This window comes from Hippichthys cyanospilos, chromosome 2 (genome assembly GCF_059441005.1).
Source record: "Hippichthys cyanospilos isolate Australia breed blue-spotted pipefish chromosome 2, RoL_Hcya_1.0, whole genome shotgun sequence".
Classification (NCBI taxonomy): Eukaryota; Metazoa; Chordata; class Actinopteri; order Syngnathiformes; family Syngnathidae; genus Hippichthys; species Hippichthys cyanospilos.
In genome coordinates this window covers 23444184-23464755 of record NC_142370.1, presented here as the reverse complement: position 1 = coordinate 23464755, position 20572 = coordinate 23444184, and the positions used below count along the sequence as shown (strand labels likewise).

Here is a 20572-nt window from a genome sequence, read left to right as displayed (position 1 = left end):
GCAAGACATCGAACGCCCATAGCTCCCGATGCCGTGTCATCGGTTGGTAAATGACTAGTTAGTGTAAAGTGCTTTGAGTATCCAAGGTAGAAAAGCGCTATATATTAAGTCAAAGTCCATTTACCATTTACCACTACCTTTCAGTTTTGTAAATATTGTTGTTGTTGGATACTGTTAAGTACTACTTTAGGTTGAATTTATTACAGAATTATTATTATTATTATTATTATTATTATTATTATTTGAGAAAGATAAAAGTCGGGTTGTCGGTCGATAAAACCCGATCAAGGCTATTTTATCGAATGTATTATTTTTTAAAATGTATCCCCCTCCCCTGGGGGTTTGCCACCTTGTTGCGGTCCGGGGGCTTGCGTGCCTCAGTGACCTTAAGAGCTATACCAGCAGGAACTTAGTCTTCAAGTGGGTCTGAAGGTCTGAAGGTAGAGGCCTGACAAAGTGCAATCCACTTCTCCAGGCTGGGGTTGGACACACAGCAAACACACAGCAAACAACCCAATTCAGCGAAGAAAACACGGTTACTACAGTATAACATATATACAATATACTACTGTTACTACACATTATGCCCCCTTCACATTTCCGACGGCCCCCTCGTATATGCCTGCATAGAAGCGGCACTGCCATGGCATTTGGCTTCATGCGGATTGTTTTTGGAGCATTTATGCGCTAGCTTTTTATTCAAGGCACAGCATTGATCCGTACGCTTTGGCGAGTGAGTAGGGAGAGTAAATATTGTGTAGGATCAGGGGCGGGGACTAGATTAGGAAAGTGAGTTGCGGGACCGGTGAGTGTTATCTGATGCTTGTGAAACTTAACTCGAGTGTTTTTATTCTGAGCTGCTCTTGACCCTTGTGCTCTCATTTAATGTAACTGAATCTTTTTTTAAAAATATTTTTAATAAGCCCTTTATGCTGCACATGTTGTCGGCGGGAAGAAATTTACTCCCGCGTGTCTTTCGTTTCAATGCTGGTCTTGTGTTCTTACTGTACAATGTGCTTAAATTGCTTGTAGTTCCACATTTAAAATGCCTGGACTCTGTCACGTACTGTAGTTGAGATGAGTGAGCAGACTTTTTTTTGTATTGCCGTGGTAATCGTGTGGACACCGTTGCAAAAGTACTGTACTCACACTTGAGCAGAAGTACATATACAGTACTGCGGCGCGTGAAAAAACGCGATTCAAATACTTAAAGGGACAACGTGTAATATTTAGACAGTTCTTCATTCTACAACCCGCTGCAAATTCCAGTTTGGTATAAATACATTGCCTTCATTTGCTAATTTGCACAAGGAGTAAATCTTTCGCACAAAACAATTTCATCTTTCGCTAACTTGCGTGGCACTCATACTGCGGAAAAGGGAAAAAAACACACCCAATGTTATTTTTTCAAGATAATGGATTGACTTTTATGATGTCAAAGAAGCAAAAAGAACAGATATCTGGTCTCAGGCGTAAAAGAATCTGCCAGAAAAATAGTCTCCATTAATTTATAGATATCTGAAAGGTAAACCTAAGTGCAGTAACGCAGCACTTGCCCGAAATGTCAACATAGCTGCAGTAAGATAGTATTTGTGATTTTTTGCTTTGCTTGCCACCAATGGTGGACAGGAAATGAAGGGTGAGGGGGTGGGGTGGGGGCTGAGAGGCAATGAGTGGTGTGGGTGGTTTGTTGGCGTCAGAGCAAGGAGTGAATGAACAGCCCTTGAATGCTGTGAACCCTCCCTCTCTCTCGACTCATTTTCTTTGTGTCCGGCCAGCCAAAGTCTCACACCAGACACGACTACGCACATACGGTACTTGTGCGCTCCCCATTAGACTAAAGCCATTCAGTGATACATGTTGTACTTCTAGAACTTCCAGTATGCGTCTTTTTCAACTATAATAATTCCCCATACTGATCCATTATGCCTGAATTCAATCCAAATTGCTGCTATCCAACAAACAAAATAATGGTACTTAAAACATCAACTGTAACGGGTCAAATTATGGCCCGATGTTCATGGGCAAACACAATACAAAAATGAAAGCTATCCAAGTTTAAATCAAAGGAACTAACTACATTTCTCACATGTTTTAGTGTACTTTTCATACGCCGCGTGTAACACCTACCATATATATTTTGGTTTGCGGAAACCCGATCACCAACTTCACAACTTCTCGTGGCTTCTTCTTTTCCGACCATGACCCTTCCAGTGAGTCAAACAAAAATGCAAAACTGCAGAGTGTAGTCATTGTTGCAGGCTGGAATTAGGTTGTGAAGTCGGTGGGGGATGATATGTCACGTGGTTCTCAAATGGGGGTACTGGAAGGAACGTCGGGGGGGTACTCCAGATTTTAAATCAAACAAACAATCAATCATGCACAAATCCTTTAAAAATCATTTTTGCACGAATTGTTTCAGGAAAACACAGGTTCATAAACAAAGTTTATGTTCAGTAAGTTATTCAAATTCATTATTGTAAAAACTCAGATCCTCCCTCATACTAGAATGGTTCGACCCAACCTGTTATGTGCCGCCTCTCGTTACCTGTCAAGTCAATGATTTTTTTTTTTTTTTTTTTTGGGGGGGGGGATACATCGCTACTATGATCCCAAAAGAAGACACTATAAATTGAATACTTTTCTGTGAACAAATATTGATTAAGAATTAAGTTAATGATTTATTTTTGCGAGCAGATCTCTCCTGTAACCCCAAAACAAAACACTAATGTTTAATATTTTTCTGTGGACAAATATTTATTCCTACTTTTTTTTTAGAACAAATCAGATTGTTTTGGAGAAAATATGTATTAATAATTACGTTTTTTCTTTTAAATAAAAGATTTCTTCGATGATGAAAAGTTGATTTTTTTTGTGGACCAATAAAAGTGAAGTTTGAAAGGGTCTAAAGCTTAATAAATTAGACATTGATGGCATGTTTTAAGTCTTTTTTTTTAACCTAAAAATGATTTTCACTGCTTAAAGGGTACTCTGCATCACGGAAAAATGGTTGAGAACCACTGACGTAGGGAGCCTGTTGCAAGTCCAAAAACAGTTTCAACTTTGAGGCATTATTTTCTCCATCATGATGGCAAGTTTTGTGGTATTCCAGGTGGCTCTAACACCTGCTTGTGCTGTTGGTACAGTATATCTCTGGAGTGAATACACCAAACACAGTCAATTAAAACTCGTGAATAAACTTACTTCAGCTTAAATTCATGCCCGGATGACCTAGTTAAAAATTGTACAAAAATAGGCTGTGTTTTCCCCCTCCAGAGCAGAGCTAATGAAATAAAGCTGGGAAATCATTGGAACGTAATCTGATTTGATACCATTTATCTTATTTAATGCAAAAATTGCAACCTTCCTACTGTATTGAGCAGATTTTGCAATATGTGGACTTTCTATTGATTGTTCTCTCTTCTCATTACAGTCAAGCCACAGGCACGTCAATGAAATTCTCTAAACATAAAATTGTTTCCACGTAATTTACACTATTCATTTTATGTTGAAAAATATCAGACAAGAAGGCCCATTGAACACATTTCTATTAGGCCAACGTAAACCCCCAAATTATGTGATGATAATCTGTTTAAAAATGAATGCTACCAGAAATTCAAACAAGATTCAAGGAGATATATTGTCACATGTATAGCAAGAAACCACACAGTGAAATTCTTACTCTGGCCACCTCGCGAGAAGACCACATTCCAAATCCAACAAATAATTGTTGCTCAAAGACTCGCAGCCCTATCAAACTGCTTCCCGGGAGTTAAAAAAAAAAAAAAAGTAACTTGTCACAGGAATAACATCCTGCTCAATAACTAATGTTTTGTACGTCCAATCAAGTTATCCCCTGTCGTCCAATCAGTCGTGAGTCCACACCCCCCTCCACCCACCCTGACCAACCGCTTCTGGTAGGGAAAGTTTGTGTGCTCCTTTTTTCTTGTGTGCTCTTCTTTTTCTTGTGTGCTCATTTTTTTTCTCGTGTGCACATTTTTTCTTGTGTGCTTCTCTCTTGTAACGCGGTAGTGTTTTCAATGTGAATGTTGGTAACCCCGAGCTAAACCACAAATAGAAGATCCCTGATTCTTTCACAGCTAACATAACTGTAATGTATAGGAACTTATAAATAAAGGGCGCTCCTGCCTGATGAATTCACCCGGATGGCGTCGGATCGTGCACAATGCTGTTTGGTGGGCACGAACATCTGCCCTTTTGCACGCGACCAAAACTGGAAACGGAAACACGCCATCGCAAACTACAAATTTAGTGGTAAACTCTACACACACACACGCGCGCGCACACACACAAAAAAAACAATAATCATGTTTTTCGAAAAATGTATTAATCATTTTTTAACAATATGGGAACTATTTTCTTAGCATTATTTGCAACAATAAACGTTTTGTTAAATCAGCGATTTCCACATTTTAGGTGGCATCTGGTGGATCCAAAAGCGCTTTATTTTGAATAACCCCTATGAGGTTATCTCATTTAGCTTGGCTCGTGTCACTCTATTGCCACAGGAGTTAATAATCAATTATGTTGCAGCATGACCGCTGGGAGTTGCACACACACTTTGCTCGAGAGTCTTTGCCAAACACGCTTTATAATAAACTAAATATTTGTGCAGATGTTAACACTCGCTGGTTTTTTGATTAGGTCCTCACGCTAAAAAGGCCAACACATCGGGAACAATAATTGACACGATGAAAGCTCCATTTCTCCAAGTATGGCATGGATCTGGGTTTTGAGGAGCCAAATGCAGCGAAGCAGGTTACGCTCAAAATGAATCATTTCATTTTTGAAAGAAGAAAAAAAAAAAAAAAAACACAACCAAGGGCGATGTACTCTATCTGACATAACAAAGTGAAATGAGGAATAAACTTATTCCAAATTGAAAGCCGATAGAAAAACAGGACAGCAACTAATAACAAGGGCAGATGACAGTGACAAACAAGACGAGTGTAAACGATCAAACAAAAAGTGAAGGAAAGCAGGGAACTTATTATAAGCCACGCTGGCGAGACATCAAGGAACACCTGAACAAGACACAATTGGTCAAGGGAGCTAATTGGGAACAGCACAACACAAAGGAACAGGTTAAGGATCAGAAGTAGACACAGTAAAAATAACCATCCTCTGACAACAAAGAACAAGAATACATAACCAATCTAGAATTGAGAAATCAACTCAAACCCAGTCAGTGACACTAATAATTTAGCAAATAGGTATACTGTTGTCATCATTTTTAAGTGACATACTTTGGTAGCTATTCATTATGTTAACTTATTTTACTGAATCGGACAAGCAAAACCTTCAACGAAACAATCATAAAACATGAAACAATCATAAAACGTATGCATCATTATCTTCGCCAAGGTAGAACTTTTGTAACGGTCCTTTCTAGGGCATGCATGCGTAGCTAATAAAGTGACTTGTAAGTGTATAAAACGGTCCCATCAACGGAAAGTGACTGTTTCGTCGGAACGTTTGTACGGTGCGTGTAAAAGAGGGTGCCCTGCGGCATCCCATCCGGTTGGGACTCGATTAGGTACGCCCACTACAAGTGACAATAAGCCGTACAGAGAATGGGTCAATGCATGGATGGAGAGGTTGCAGCATTTCAGTTAGTCCGCGCCTCATGTAAACACCTTTAAACGATCGACTTTCAGTTCGTCCCAATGACGTGCTTTGTTTGATCCCCGCCTGGAGAAAACGCAAAGGATTTCTTGTGTTTGCCAAGCACAACTCCACCGTTTTCTCTTCATTTGTTCTGGACAAATGCTTTGCTGCACCTCAGCAGTAGACGCACCTTATATGCCAATGTTTGGAAAGCACTTGTGCCAATAGTCTGAGAGCGGAGGATCGTTGTGGAAACCCTCCCAATGTGATCTGAGGAAACAAGATTCCAGCCAACCTTCATTTATCGCAGGGGATACGTTCCCGACTGACCCATGAAAATTGAAAATCCGCGATTTCTACATGTATAAAAAGTCCTCTATGTTCGTCGTGCATGCCTAAAAAATACAGTATGTTTTACCAGATGATTAGCACGCTTTACAGATACAAAATCCGATTTGGCGGAGACAAAATGGTTCAGTCCAAGAAATGGACTGCTTCAGACGGCATGATCAAGTTATACATTGAAAGCATCCTACAGTTGTACTCTGCAACAGGGAAAGCAAATAAAACATCTGCGCTGTGTCACTGGAAATTCAAGATCATTGATTCCAGGAAGAATCCAACTTGCCACCCCCACAGCCTTATTTTAAAGCAACTCACATCCAATTTGTTGAATAATATAACAGTAGGGAACAATAATTGACAGGCAGTTGAGATTCAGCGGAAACCGAGGCTGTCCGCAGGACAGGGAATGACCGTTTGTAGTCCTGCGTCCCATAGAAGCTACAGTACATCATTTTAATGTAGACAGAACAACGGTGTCGATTTTGTCATTCGATTCAATCTGTTCTTACTTTTGCTTTTATTGCCTGATATGAGAGGTGTACAATTATTTTATATTTTATCTGGAACTGTCCCTGCTGTTTTCAAATGTATGTACTGTTTCTAAAGTGCCCTGTATTTTACTATGTCTGCAGATAGGCTTTAAAAAGGTATTCTAAATTGAACTCAAATGACGTATCATGGCGACGTTACTGCAGACGTCTTGTAAACAAATCGGGCCATTGACTTTGGTTAAGCATGCTTGGAATTAGCTTACTGTACGTGCTCAGTATGTTCTGCCTTGTGTTGTTGGATGTATTGCAGCTTTTTCTCAGTGATTGTATTTTGTTGTTGAAGACCTACATCAAACCTTCCTGTTGAAATGTTGCTGACCTATAAAAGAGTGCACCCATGTACTGCGTTTATTCAGGCGGAAATAAGAGAAAAAGAAAACATTTCTTTTCTTATGAAAATTTTAATTCGGCATTTGGAAACATTGTCAGGGCATACAATAGTTACTCTCTTTAATGAACTAGCATAGTATGGAAACACATTTTCACGTTTTAACAGGTTTTATGTACATTTTAATGTCATTTGTTTTACGTTTTAACATCATATGTTGTCACAAGTTTGGCTTTCATTTAGATGGGAACCACACCAGATGGACCCACTTCGAACACCAAAAGATGCTTTAGGCTGCTGCAAAACACATTACGAGGTTACAAACGCACGCAGTAAACAATTGGCCATCACCGTGGAAGTGAAATTAGATATTATTAAGCGGTCTAAAAACGGTGATACGACAACGAACGAGCAAGAGAGACCGTTCGAGTGCTATGTTCCGTTTTGGGGTTTTGTGGATGAAATAAAAATGATGGTTGATGTCTATGGCGTTATATTTGTGCCACAAAAAAAATTTGAGCGGAGAAAATCAAACTGAGCGAGCGAAAACAGATTTTGAGCGCAAGAAAAAACTATTGAGCGTGTAATGATAAGAGTTTGAGCACGCGCCGATGGACTTTGAACACAGAAAAAGAAATTGCTCGCTCAAAATTCCTTTTTGCTCGCTCGGGATAGCCCTCTCTCGCTCAACATCTCGCTCTCGCTCGCGATACTCCTCCCTCCCTCGCTCAACATCGCGTTTGCTCAACATCGAGCTCTCGCTCGCAGAGGACGACTCGAGCGAGCGAGAGCTCGATGTTGAGCAAACGCGATGTTGAGCGAGGGAGGGAGGAGTATCGCGAGCGAGAATGAGATGTTGAGCGCGAGAATGCTATTGCGAGTGAGCAAAAAGGAATTTTGAGCGGGAAACTTCTTTTCAAGAACTTTTTTTGTGCGCTTAAAATCTGTTTTCGCTCGCTCAGTTTTATTTTCAACGCTCAAATTTTTTTTTTTTGTGGCACAAATATAACGCCATAGATGTCCACCCTGCTTCCTCGAATTACTGCACCGCTTGGGAACAGAATGACAAGTTTGAGCTAGCTCGGGCGAAAATGGCCGCCGTGCTGTTTCCGGTTGCATGGCCCTTCAAAACAAGAGGTTTATACAAAATAAAATGCCATGCAAGACCAAAGTTTATCCGATTAAACGGGGGCAAAAAGGGGCAGAATAATAATACTATGCTTTACATATATACAGAAATCTATTTCTTGTTTATTTATTATTTTTTAGTGATATTTTGTACGGGGTTCTGACTTACACTGAAATTCGAGGTGGAGGACCCCCCCCTGTATTTTCAACCAGAAATAGTTCTTTGAACCAAAAACCAAAGACATTTTCTGAAATATGGCCTTTAATGTAAAGTATTTTGTTACTCAAATTTTACACATCATTATCCTCGGGTTTCTCGTAGTTTCTGCCACTCCTGTTTTTTTCCCCATGTCATACTTGTCATACCATGTCATACCTCACATCAATTCAGAGCTCACCCGTGGTTGACTTTGCTTGTCCTTTTACGTCGTTTTAATGCTATGTCCATGGATGTTAATGCTTCATCCATGAAGGCTTAAACTCCCGCCACTGTTGGGGAAGTGCAGGTGGCCCTGTCTCGGACCCGCAAGCTAACCTTGTAAGTGCACTCCCACGGTTCCCAGCCATCTGTTAGAGATCAGGTTGATGTGATCAGGTTAGATCGGACAGCTCCGGCTCTCTCAATAGATTTAAACACCATTGACCATGTCCTAATTGAGTGACTATGCGAAGTAAATTCAATCATGCACTTAATACCCGCTTAACTAACAGTGTAAAGAACATACAGTAATTCATTTTGTTTGTGGCCTAATGGTGCAAACATGTAAGAAGTGACCCGGCAGACTACGCTGCGGATGTGGCGGCAGTCTATAGCGTTTCCATCTTCTTCTTTCCAAACATCACAAACAGATGGGTTCAAATTAAAAATCCTTTGTTTACAACAAGGTGTGTCCAAAGAAGCCAACAGGACTAAACATGAATATACGAATATATACAGTATGTACGAATTTTTCATATGGTGCAGTTGACAGTAGTTTTCAATGCAGGGGTTACAATGCCAGCAGTAGCGTGCACATGTCCCATCTGGATGGATGGATCCTAGATTGAGGCTGATTTAACTGAATGAGGTAAAAAAATCGTTACTAACTGTGAAAGGTGATGCAGACTGACAAGAGCGGATTAAAAATGATGTACCAAAATTGCCGTCCAATTGGTCTTAGTCCTTTTTTAGTTTTCCTCATTCCATCTTCCGTCTGTGAAATGTCAGTCAGTCACTGATGAACCAACAGACGGTCTGTCAGTTCTGACATACTGCCTGCCTCTGGTGAGTAGGAAAAAAAAGAGTAAGGCGCTAAACTAAGCACACATACAGTAGAATGCAAACATCCGCTACTTGGAAGAGTAAAAGTAAGGGGAGACAAGGGTTCAAATCTTGGTGGTAGTGAGAAAGACCTTTTGTGTTTACTTGAAATAAACAGTGGAAATAGCCAGCCATCCATCTTCTGGTAATGAAATCTGTCACATGCGGTCGCTCTTGTTGTGGCAACAAGTGGCCATATTGTGTGTGTGTGATCGCGTGTGTGCATGTGTCTACAGTGTAAATATTCCATTGGAGACGTTTCCCAAGTTTTTTGGGTTTTTTTCGCAGCTTCATCCGGAAGTGTTTAACGTCCATCTGGATTACATTTCATTGGCATCTTTTTTAAGATTGAATATGCGTGCATGAGTGGTACCCTAAATGACCTCCATCTGCTGTCATAAAAGCAAGCACACACAGATACGCAGATGCACGCAAACATCTACACGCACATATGCACACACACACACACACACACACACGCACGCACACGCACACCCACGCACACACACACAAAGGTTTTTTTATGAGACTTTTGGGTGCTGTTTGATCTTTCAAGTGTCATCATTGAGCCTTAGACTTGAGTTGCCTGGAGTTGACGTTTTGATGAAGCCCTAAAAGACTTGATTTGACTTAAAACGTGATGAGCGGTTATACATTCATACAGGTATGATAAATCGGCCAGTAATATTGTCTGACCACATTGGTCCACTGGTCCTAATCATTGATATTGACAGTAAAAGCATGTAAAAATGTCACTAATTCCACACTCTGTAGTTGACTGCAGTGTGTGGGAAATGCCGAAATCTAATACATTCAATAACACAAAACGGTCTTAAATGAAGGAAACATACGTTATGACACGTTTTGCTGTATATTTGTGCATTTGCTCCATTATAATGAGACTTCAGAGTCTTAGCTATGTTTTCTTAATGACTGTGTGATTTCATTGAGTACTCAAAAAGCACTTACTGCTGATATTGACCCTATTAAGACAGATTAACATTTGACTTCTGGCATGTCCTTTTGTCATTATTCTTGATATGATCTTCAGAGGAAACCTTCTGCTTTATGGTCATGGGTCAAGTGACTTTCCCAGGCTGGAGTGTGTTTCTGAACACAGAAGGGGACACTGTGTGTGTCCGTGTGAGTTAGAATGCGTGCGTGCGTGCGTGTGTGTGTTCGAATGCGTGTGTGTGTCCGTGTGAGATAGAATGCGTGTGTGTGTGTGTGTGTTCGAATGCGTGTGTGTGTATGTGTGTGTGTTTTTGTATTTGTGAGGGGAAGTCCACAGCTCAAGGGTCTGTTTCTAATGGTCAGACTCTGCTATGGTGGATAAATGAGGAGAAAACATTACCCAGTTCCTGCAGAATATTTTTGGCTGTTTGTTTGTTTGTTTTGGGGTTGCCCAATGGCCTCAATAACATGCAATTTCATTTTGTTCTCCATATCTAAACTTAACTTCACAATATTTCATTTTTCTTTCATCCAATAAAACAATTACCTGGAGTAAAATGAATAAGTTCTCTCTTTTGGAAAAAGAACTGTGAGGGTTTTGGGTGTGTATGCGTGTGTGTGTGTGTGGTGGGAAGGGGGGGGTACAAAAAAATTTGGAGGTTTGGGAGGTGAAGAACTCGCTTCCAAAAATAAAGTTACTTTCATGACAATGTTCATACTGCTATTACTAGGTATACTTCTTGGGTCAGAGCAATGCCATAAGCGACAAGTAAAGAAACACAAAAAGTAAAGTATGAAAAGCATGAAAAGTAAAGCATGAAAAAAAAAAAAAAAAATATATATATATATATATATATATATATATATATATATATATATATATATATATATATATATATATATATATATATATATATATATATATGAAAATTCATCTTCCGAGACCAACTGTGGAACGGAGGGCCCACTCTGTGTGTGTGAGTGTGTGTGTATACATATATATAGGAAGAAAAACAAGGATGTGTGTGATTACATAGAGGGCTTTGATGATCGGTCCAATTCACATCAAATTTGCTCTGAACGTTCTAATGGTCACCCCACACACAGTCACGTGCATACACATGCTCACACACACCCACACACCTACATTTCCCAACATTGCACTGCTATAACAGTTAATTGCTCATTTTATCAACTGTCATTTTGGGGCCAACACATTTTACATATCCTCTCCTACTTTTTGCGTTAAAAAATATAGACCTTTTTTTTGACCCAAAATTAACTTAATCCAGTGTTTCTCAAATAATGGGGCATCTCTTGGGGGGTGCAAGGTAATACCAGGGGGCCGCGGATGACCCCAGGGAAAAGACTTTGTTTTTGTCACGTGAAATGCATTTGCAATAAAATAAGAATTTTCCTTTTGTTTGTTTGTTTATTTTGGTTTTTGTTTTAGACTAAGCTGGTATACACAGTGTAAAAAAATAATAAACAGTTGTTGAAAGTTGATTTTTTTTTTCTTTTGTATTTTGTTCATGTTAAAAAGGATCCTTATGCAATCTTTATAGATAGTCACCGTGTTAGCGGGGAGGGCGGGGGAAGGAAAGTATTCTCTTTCCTAGGGGGGTTTGGCAACATAGAATTGAGAAGCACATACTTGACCTTCCATGTTTTGCAACTCAACCAACCAGTTTAATACATGCAACTTCACTATGTTTCATATTACAGACCTTCTTACGATAAGGTTTCTAAGTTAAGAGAGACGTTAACCTTCCAAATTTCTTGACCGATTCAAACCATTCCAACTTCCAAGCCATAGGCTCATTTGAAGACTTTTGGGGAATGAGAAATCACCTGCGCAGTTCAGTTCTGAAATGTTATCCTTTACGCGTTTGCAGATAAGTGCCAACATTGTCATCTTCTTGTGCACCAACGTGATCGGGATCTGCACCCACTACCCTGCTGAGGTCTCCCAGAGGCAAGCCTTCCAGGAGACTCGAGGATACATCCAGGCCAGAATTCACCTGCAGAGAGAAAACCAGCAGCAGGTACACCAGAGCACATGCTCTCTCACACACAGAAGTGCATACATGCATGCATGTATGACAAAAAAAAAAAAATCGTACACCATATCTCATCTCGTTTGTCTGTCTCAGCTTTCTAAGGTTAACAAGATGTTTTAGAGTACAAAAAACTTGACTTGCACGTTCCCACACACTTTCCGACAAGGCAGCCTGACTCATTGTGCTTTCTTAACATCGGATATGTGACTATACACTGGCAACCTTACTCTCCTTGAATTTTTCTCACGTTCTTTCAGGAGCGCCTTCTACTGTCAGTCCTTCCCAGGCACGTCGCCATGGAGATGAAAGCTGACATCAGTGCCAAGAAAGAAGATATGATGTTCCACAAGATTTACATCCAACAACATGATAATGTTAGGTAAAACCAGCAGCACACTCAAGTCTGAAACGCCAGCATCTGGCACATTGCAGTTCTATTTATTTGTTGCAAATAATTCAAGGCTGACAAGTGAAACTCGGTTGTGCATATCATATAGGGCAAAGATGGACTTGTGCAGATGAATCAGTTTTAACAAATGAGCATTCATTCACACCCCGGGAACATGCGTTTTTTGAAGCTAACCTGCCAACATGTGTTTAGACCCACACAAAGACGGGGAAATACGAGAAATAAAGCAAATTCCAGAAAGAAAAAAACAGAACAAAAAGCGAGCTGTGGTTTGAAAGATGCGCTTTGTCCATTTGTAAAATGGAAAGCACCAATTACAAGAATCAAGCACACTTGTTAGCATACAGCTGTTGCGAAAGTACCGTCAAAGTAAGATGCATTGTAGTGAGCTGTGCACATGAAATTGCCATGGCAATTGAAGGTCGGGAAAGAAGAATGAAAGCTTAAAGGACGGGAAGACCAGGTCTGCATTAAGCGATGACCCAAATACAACACTGCAGTACACTTAGAGGAATCAGCTTTTACACCACAAAGGTGTAAATTTACAGTAACACAATACGAACCATATTCAATCATCCAAGTGGCTCTTAGAAGTCACCTGTGCCTTCAATTTCATGAACCAAAGTGCAATTATACTTCTCGAAGGAAAACAATTGAACTAAAGATGCAACCCGATGACGGCTGAATTTATTTCCGATCATTTGAAAAAATGTGTGTTTTTTCCTTTTATGTACATTTGAGGTCTTTCTTTTCTGTTGTTGTGTATAAATGGATGCTGGGTTAATTCTTAGTTCTACAGATAACAATGACGACAAAATATACGTTTGCAATGCAGCTTGTTGTTTTGGTAAGCATTACAGACAAAACCCAACTGTTTTTGAGTGTTTTGAATGTGGAAAACGTCTTGATACAACATCGTACGTGTCCTACTGCATGAAGTGATCGTGGCCAATTTTAGAGAATCTGTCAAACATCTTCAAAATATTTGCCATCAGCACACGACCTCCTCCCAATAGTGACATACAGTAACTGCACAATAAGATGGTACGCATTTTTATTTTACCACAATTTAACCTCAAATTGTGCATTCCATCAACTGTGGTACAAGAATTGAATAACAATACAGAAATTGTTGTGTTAGCGGCAGCCGTGCTAATTATTCCTGCGTGTTTTCCCACGCAGCATCTTGTTTGCAGACATCGAGGGTTTCACCAGCTTGGCGTCTCAGTGCACGGCGCAGGAACTTGTCATGACACTCAACGAGCTCTTTGCACGTTTCGATAAATTGGCATCGGTGAGTTCCCGCAACCGCAATCGGGGGACTGAAAATGGAAAGGAAGGTACTGAGTAATGCAAAGGGCTACCCGTTTGATACGCATTTCTGGAATGACACATTTACTCAAAGTATCTGTCATAATGTTTTTGTTTTATGTTAATTAATGTTATACTGTAGCTTTTTATGTAATGATTTCTCTCAATAATTAAGGATCAGCTAAAGTAAATATTCAAATCAAGTGAAATATCCATCCACCCATCCATCCCTCCATTCGTTTCGTAGAGCTGTTTGCTGGTGCCTATCCCAGCCGAAGTAGGCGTGGGACACCCTGGACTGGTTGCCAGCCAATCGCAGGGCACACAGAGACCAACAACCATTCACGCACCCAATCCCACCTAAGGACAATTTAGTGTGTCCGATACACCCGCCATGCATGTTTTGTGTGGGAGGAAAACGAAGTGACCGTAGACACGCGGGCTCGCGGAGAACATGAAACCTCCACACAGGAAGGAATTGAACCTGGGTCCCTTAACTGTGAGGCGGATGTGCTAACCACTCATCCACCGAGTCGCCAAGTCTAGTATGTAACGTGAATGTAATAAACTGTATGTTGTTTGTAAAGCTCCCAGAAAATGACAGTTTTATATAAGTAATGTGGTCCTTGGGGGCTTCTTGATGCCCATGTTGGTATCCCCTGAAGTAGGCTAAAATGTAGCAGATGAGTCATATTAGCATTGGATTCGGATCAAATGGGATACAACTACATTTAATTCATGTCACAAGTACAAAACGATCCAAAGGAGATCGCATTTACACATGCAGTAATTCAAATCCCGAATGTCCCGGCTGCACAGGAGAATCACTGCCTCCGCATCAAGATCCTGGGGGATTGCTACTACTGCGTGTCGGGGCTGCCAGAACCTCGGGCTGACCATGCCCACTGCTGCGTCGAGATGGGGGTCGACATGATCGAAGCCATCTCGTAAGTCAGTTCCAATGCCATTCCGCTTGCCATTCCGTCAGCTTGAAGCGGTACAGGTCCCTGCAAGTATAAAGTGTTGTGAAAAATGATTTGTTCCTCTCCCTGATTCCTGTTTTCTGTATTTTTAGCCCTCGCACCTAAGAGCAAGTTTGTGCCAGGTTTCCTAGCAATAACTGAAATCAAAGGTGTGATTATTGGTCGGGTCTCTGACTTTTTGTGGAGGCATTGTGGACCCTTTTTCTTTGCGCTTTTTTTCTTGTATGGGTTTTCTATTAGGGCTGGGAATGTTTGACTGTCTCACGATTCATTTCTGATTTTGGGGTGTCCGATTCAATTTTCGGCTCGAAACGATTCGATGCGATAACAAATGTTTTTTTACATTCAAGTTTTGATTTGTGAAGAACATGGCTTTTCCCCACATAAATAGCATGTGGACAATTGCCACTCTTTGAAGCTAGCTATAAATTATAAATACATTGGTTGAATTTCCTCCATTGTCTCTGTGCGGCCTGCCGCCATTCGAGACTGCGTGGTGACGTGACGTTACAGCGCGCCCCCGACTTAGTGCGGGAGCCGAAAGCAAGCGAATCCATTTTTTTTTATTCACAAAATCGATGTAGGAACTTTGTGGCCTAGCTCAGTGATTTCTTGATATACCTTCAAGATTCAAGTTTTATTGTCATGTGCGTAGTAATGCTACACAATGAAATTCTTATTCCGTTCACTTCTCCGAGCACACTGCATTCCATAATCGAGCAAATAACAGGATAGGCAATAAAACAAACAAACAGAAAAACAGTAATAGAGCAAGAAGGGCAGTAATAATAAACCGCTGATGAATGAATATACAGTACTTATATGCTGAGCATATTATGGAGCAGATGGAGCATAACAAATTATAAATATGGGGATTATAGTGCAAAATATTATACATTTAGCAACTTTCCTGCACTGTGCAGGATTTGTAAGTTGCATGTGTGCATGCGGTAAAGTGACTTGGGATGAGGCAGATCGGTGCGCGAAGGATTTGCTCGGACTGCGAATGGCCCGTGGGTCGAAACTGCTTGCCAGCCTCGCAGTCCTGGCCTTCAGACTCCCGTAGCGTCTGCCTGATGCCAGTCGTTCGAACAGGTTGTGTTATGGGTGAGTTTTGTCCCAGTTGAGGCTGTGTGTCCTCCGCAACCCTTGTGTGCTAAATGTCCTGCAGTGAGAGGAAGACTGCTCCACAGATGCGCTTTGAGGTCTTGATCACACGCCGGAGAGCCTTCCTTTCTTGTGCTGTACTGTTGCAGTACCAGACTGTGATGGAGGTGGAGAGGACACTTTGGATTGCACATCCGTACAAGTTGTCGAGAATCTTTGTTGGCATGCCAAATTTTTTCAGTCTCCTCAGAAAGTCCTGACTTGAACTCGGCTTTCCCAAAAGTACCGCCCCCCTGAATAATCATCATTTAGACACTGTCTTTCATACTTCTTTGGGGTTTCACAGTGTGATATTAATAATGGGTTTGATTAAAAGAAACCTTTACGAGGGATAAGAAATCGGGAAGGGGGCAAATACTTTATTGAAAAACTGAACCGTGATGCCGTATGATCCTGTTGTAATCACTCGAGTTGTAATTAATTTGGATTTAATCGAAACGCGAACGGCAGGGGTTTGCACCCACAATCTCTGAGTTATGGGACAATAATTGCAGCGCTTAACCAAGCTGTCCCATGCATTTATCTTTAAATATACAATTCCCCTAGTGCCCAACTTGCCTTCAACTATTTCGGGCTTCTTGAAGGATTGCTCACCATGTCAGGCATCGTCTTGTACAGTATTTCAGGCACCACTTCCAGGTGCAAAGTCACTTGCATACGAATATATATTTTGACTAAGTAAGCGTTTTTGACTCGGTTGAAATTCAGGGGACTTCACATGATCCGCTTTAACGTTGCGATTTAAACTTAGAGGTTACGATTTGTCATTTAAAATTTGCACACGCTGCGATATGAATTCACCCACAAATCCAAATTCTCTTGGCAAAATTTGCATAGCTTGCGTGTTTGTCTATGTGTTTGCAGTCTGGTGAGAGAAGTGACAGGCATCAACGTGAACATGCGGGTGGGCATCCACAGCGGGCGCGTTCACTGCGGGGTGCTAGGTCTGCGCAAGTGGCAGTTTGACGTTTGGTCCAATGCCGTGACACTCGCCAACCACATGGAGGCCGGAGGGAAGGCCGGGTCAGCTCCTCCAGCCTGCTCTGCATTCATGTACGCGGTCAATCATAATTTTGTTTCTGACTACGTGCGTGTGTGCATGCGTTTTAGGCGCATTCACATCACCAAAGCCACTCTTGGATATCTCAACGAAGACTACGAAGTGGAGCCTGGGTTCGGAGGGGAGAGGAACCCCTACTTAAAGAAGAACAACATTGAAACATTTCTGGTGTTAGGCTGCAGCCAGAAGAGGGTCGGTTGCATTGAGGAGCACAAAGGATGCAGTTCGTCTCTAAAACTGTAGCTGTTAATTAACTGTTGAATCTTTGCATTCAGAAAGAGGAGAAAGCCATGATGGCGAAGATGCAGCGTGCACGCGCAAATTCCGCCGAGGGATTGATGCCAAACTGCGTGCCTGATAGATCCCTCGTAAGAGCGAAGGAGTCCAAAGTCTTCAGGCAGATGGTAAGATAATACGAGGTTAGTGGCTTGTCCGCGACCTGAAAATCCCGCTCTGCCCGAGTCATGTGTTGTTGTTTCCCTGGGCCAGACGCTTAGCCCGCCTTAGTGTCACGTGATTGTGTGAGTGCATGAATAATGTATCCGTTGTCATATGTCTTGGAGTGTTTCGGAAAATACTCGTTAAAAAAAAATGCATTATTATCTCTATACTTATCTTTTTGCAACTAAGAGTGACTTGCGAAAGTTCTCACAATACTTGAAATGTCCATTCGATGAAGGTTATACATGCCGTTCCGCCCAATCAGTACCACTTGTTTTCTGTAATGCTCTGTTTTTCTTTTTCTGGCCCTAATTGTTTGAGTTCACTGAAGTCCCTCGTTCTGACAGGGCTGAAAATAGCAGAAGTGGGTTTCTAGCTGGCATATCATCAAATAAACAGAAATGAGGACTGAATGTTGTGTAAACCTTGTGACTTTGTGATGACAGTCAACCACTGCTATTCGTGAATATGCAGGGGTCGTCCGTACAGCATTTTTTCAAAGCGGGTGATGTGTTGGATAACATGAGAGCCACCCAACACGTGGTCCCCATGTGAAGCCTGAGGTCTTTAGTAACCAGTAATTTTGGACTCCTCATTTGCTCTGCATCTCATAGGGTTTGAAGCCTTGTGGCAAAGAGTCTCGAATATGGGGCGACGAACATGAATTAAAACACCGCTCTTTGTCCTGGGGATGACGGACCTCTGCATATTTTGTTTCGCCACGTTGTGGGCTCCCCCACCATCTTTCTTTTCACTCCCACTATTTTTCTCTTTTCTTCTCAGGGCATCGACAACACATCTGGCAAGGACAAGTGAGTGGATATTTGTTATACATTTGTTGTGATATATTTGTTTTATTCTTGGCAACATATAATCTGCTGACGTTTTGGAAATGTTGGTGCTTTGTTACATGTACCTAGTAGACGCTGTGCTCAGGAGGTGCTGAATCCTGAAGATGAGGTGGACGAGTTCCTGAGCCGAGCCATTGATGCTCGCAGCATTGACCAGCTGTGCAAAGACCACGTCAAGAAGTTTCTGCTCATCTTTCAAACTGCTGAACTGGAGGAAAAGGTGTGTGCGCGCTCACCTCTGATCCCAGGTTTCGTCTCGAGTTAACTTAATTATCATGCGCGCTCCTGTTGTGCCCGCACGTTTGTGTGTTTTGATGTCAGTACTCCAAAAAGGTGGACGATGGCTTTGGTGGTTACGTGGCATGTGCCCTCCTGGTTTTCTGCTGCATTTGTATCATTCAAATGATTGTTCTGAAAATGTAAGCATCTTTCATCTTCTCCCGCTTTGACTGAATGCTGCCTCTTGATCCGTTTCGCATGGCTTGATGAGAGTTCAACATCAGCCCTAATGATCCTCTTCTCTTTGATAGAACACCGCTAATGCTGGGTCTGTACATTAGTATCTTCATCATCCTAATGAACATCCTCTTCATTTGTTCGATCTACTCCTGCATGAAAGTAAGCAGCCATTGATCTGATTTCCCTAGTTGAGATGTGGGATGCAACAATAATCCGTTTTGGTGACTCGCGGGGAGGGCTTAAACACTTGAGAGGTTACAGGTAGGTTTTTCGGGATTCAAGGCATGCTTTACTCGTGAGATAAAAGAAGGCAACTGTGGCGGTGAATACGAGTGAGTTGGCAACAAGCAGCAGTTGGACGGATTGGGCAGGACAAATTCAACAAAAAATAAGCTTGCCAAAAAAAAAAAAAAAAGAAGAAGCAAGAGTCAGTAGCAATTTACTTTTTTAATGAAACATAAACCAAAAGGAATTGCATCTCAAACAACCACATCATGTAGCTTATTGGCCTCAGGACATTCCTTATAGCTTAATGCTAGCAAACGATGCAAAACAGAACTGACAGGTTTACAAACTGCTACAGTGTCACTCTGCTATAAACCTTCAGTCAACGGATTATTGAAGACAAGTGCTGAAAAAACATTAATATAACAACACTAAGCGTATTTATTATTTATCCTCTGCTAAAACAACTAATGTTACTTGTGGATTACTGTAAAAGACTTGTGGCCTCAAATTTACCTTGAATTTGGTGGATTATGGATCGTAATTGCTGTTAGGTGATATGATGACTGTAGCAATTTCCACTACAAGTGAAAGTCTCCTAAGAATCGTGTTATTGGAGCTAATTAGACATCCAATCTCTGTTGTCTGCCTGTCCATTTTGAAGCTGTTTCCAGTCACCTTGCAGACGCTAACCAGGAAGATTGTGCAGTCCCGTGCAAACAGTACACTAGTAGCTACCTTCACGATCCTCCTGCTCTTCGTTGCTTCTTTTGCAAACATGGTACGTTTTGTCGGACTCAAATGTCAGTCCTCTGCGCTGGCAGAAGGGGAGTGGGTGACTCAAGTCACTGTGCATGCTGTCCCCATGTTTTAACTGCAATTTGGGTCAACATACATAGACGTGATTATAAGTCTAGCCCTGACTTTAGTGGGTACTTAGATCATGGCTGTCCAAATTAAAACGCATGGTGTGTTTCAATGCTTTCTTCTTTGACACCGACGAATATTAATTTGTCTAAAAGTCATCATCACTATCAGACATGCCAAATAGCTCCTCCCACTTGAATGTCCTGGACGTGCTGCTATTCCTCTTCGTCAGCCAAGAGATGACTGTGGCAAGATCAGAGCAATGAGTCCAAATCCGCCGGAAAAAAAATGAGCCCCGCAGCCTTGTTGTTGACAACAAAGAAGCAAATAGGCGGCGCTTGACGGAAGTACATTTGTGAAAACGGATGCATACTATATGGAATTAGAAGTGTAATCATTTTAACCCTTGTACAGTGACTTAGTTCACATTCGAATGAATGTTATTCAATCACAGATATGCGGGGAAAATTGGTCTGGTTTTGAATTGTGCGGTTATGTCAAAATG

At 41.3% G+C, this 20572-nt stretch overlaps 1 protein-coding gene across 3 annotated transcripts in view; it reads left to right on the top strand.

Moving 5' to 3' along the window:
- Nucleotides 1-20572, top strand: part of LOC148427895 (adenylate cyclase type 6-like) — a 44898-nt gene that overhangs the window by 18702 nt on the left and 5624 nt on the right. The window contains exons 5-16 of one of the 3 annotated variants that reach the window (XM_088408650.1): nucleotides 12130-12279; nucleotides 12552-12673; nucleotides 13886-13997; nucleotides 14834-14961; nucleotides 17029-17187; nucleotides 17275-17416; nucleotides 17500-17628; nucleotides 18449-18477; nucleotides 18589-18736; nucleotides 18838-18935; nucleotides 19047-19134; nucleotides 19865-19981. In XM_088408650.1, the coding sequence (XP_088264776.1) occupies nucleotides 12130-12279; nucleotides 12552-12673; nucleotides 13886-13997; nucleotides 14834-14961; nucleotides 17029-17187; nucleotides 17275-17416; nucleotides 17500-17628; nucleotides 18449-18477; nucleotides 18589-18736; nucleotides 18838-18935; nucleotides 19047-19134; nucleotides 19865-19981 (1422 nt within the window). Of the gene's footprint in view, nucleotides 1-12129; nucleotides 12280-12551; nucleotides 12674-13885; nucleotides 13998-14833; nucleotides 14962-17028; nucleotides 17188-17274; nucleotides 17417-17499; nucleotides 17629-18448; nucleotides 18478-18585; nucleotides 18737-18837; nucleotides 18936-19046; nucleotides 19135-19864; nucleotides 19982-20572 lie in introns of all 3 variants that reach the window. The other 2 variants (XM_088408649.1, XM_088408651.1) reach the window with 2 other exon arrangements.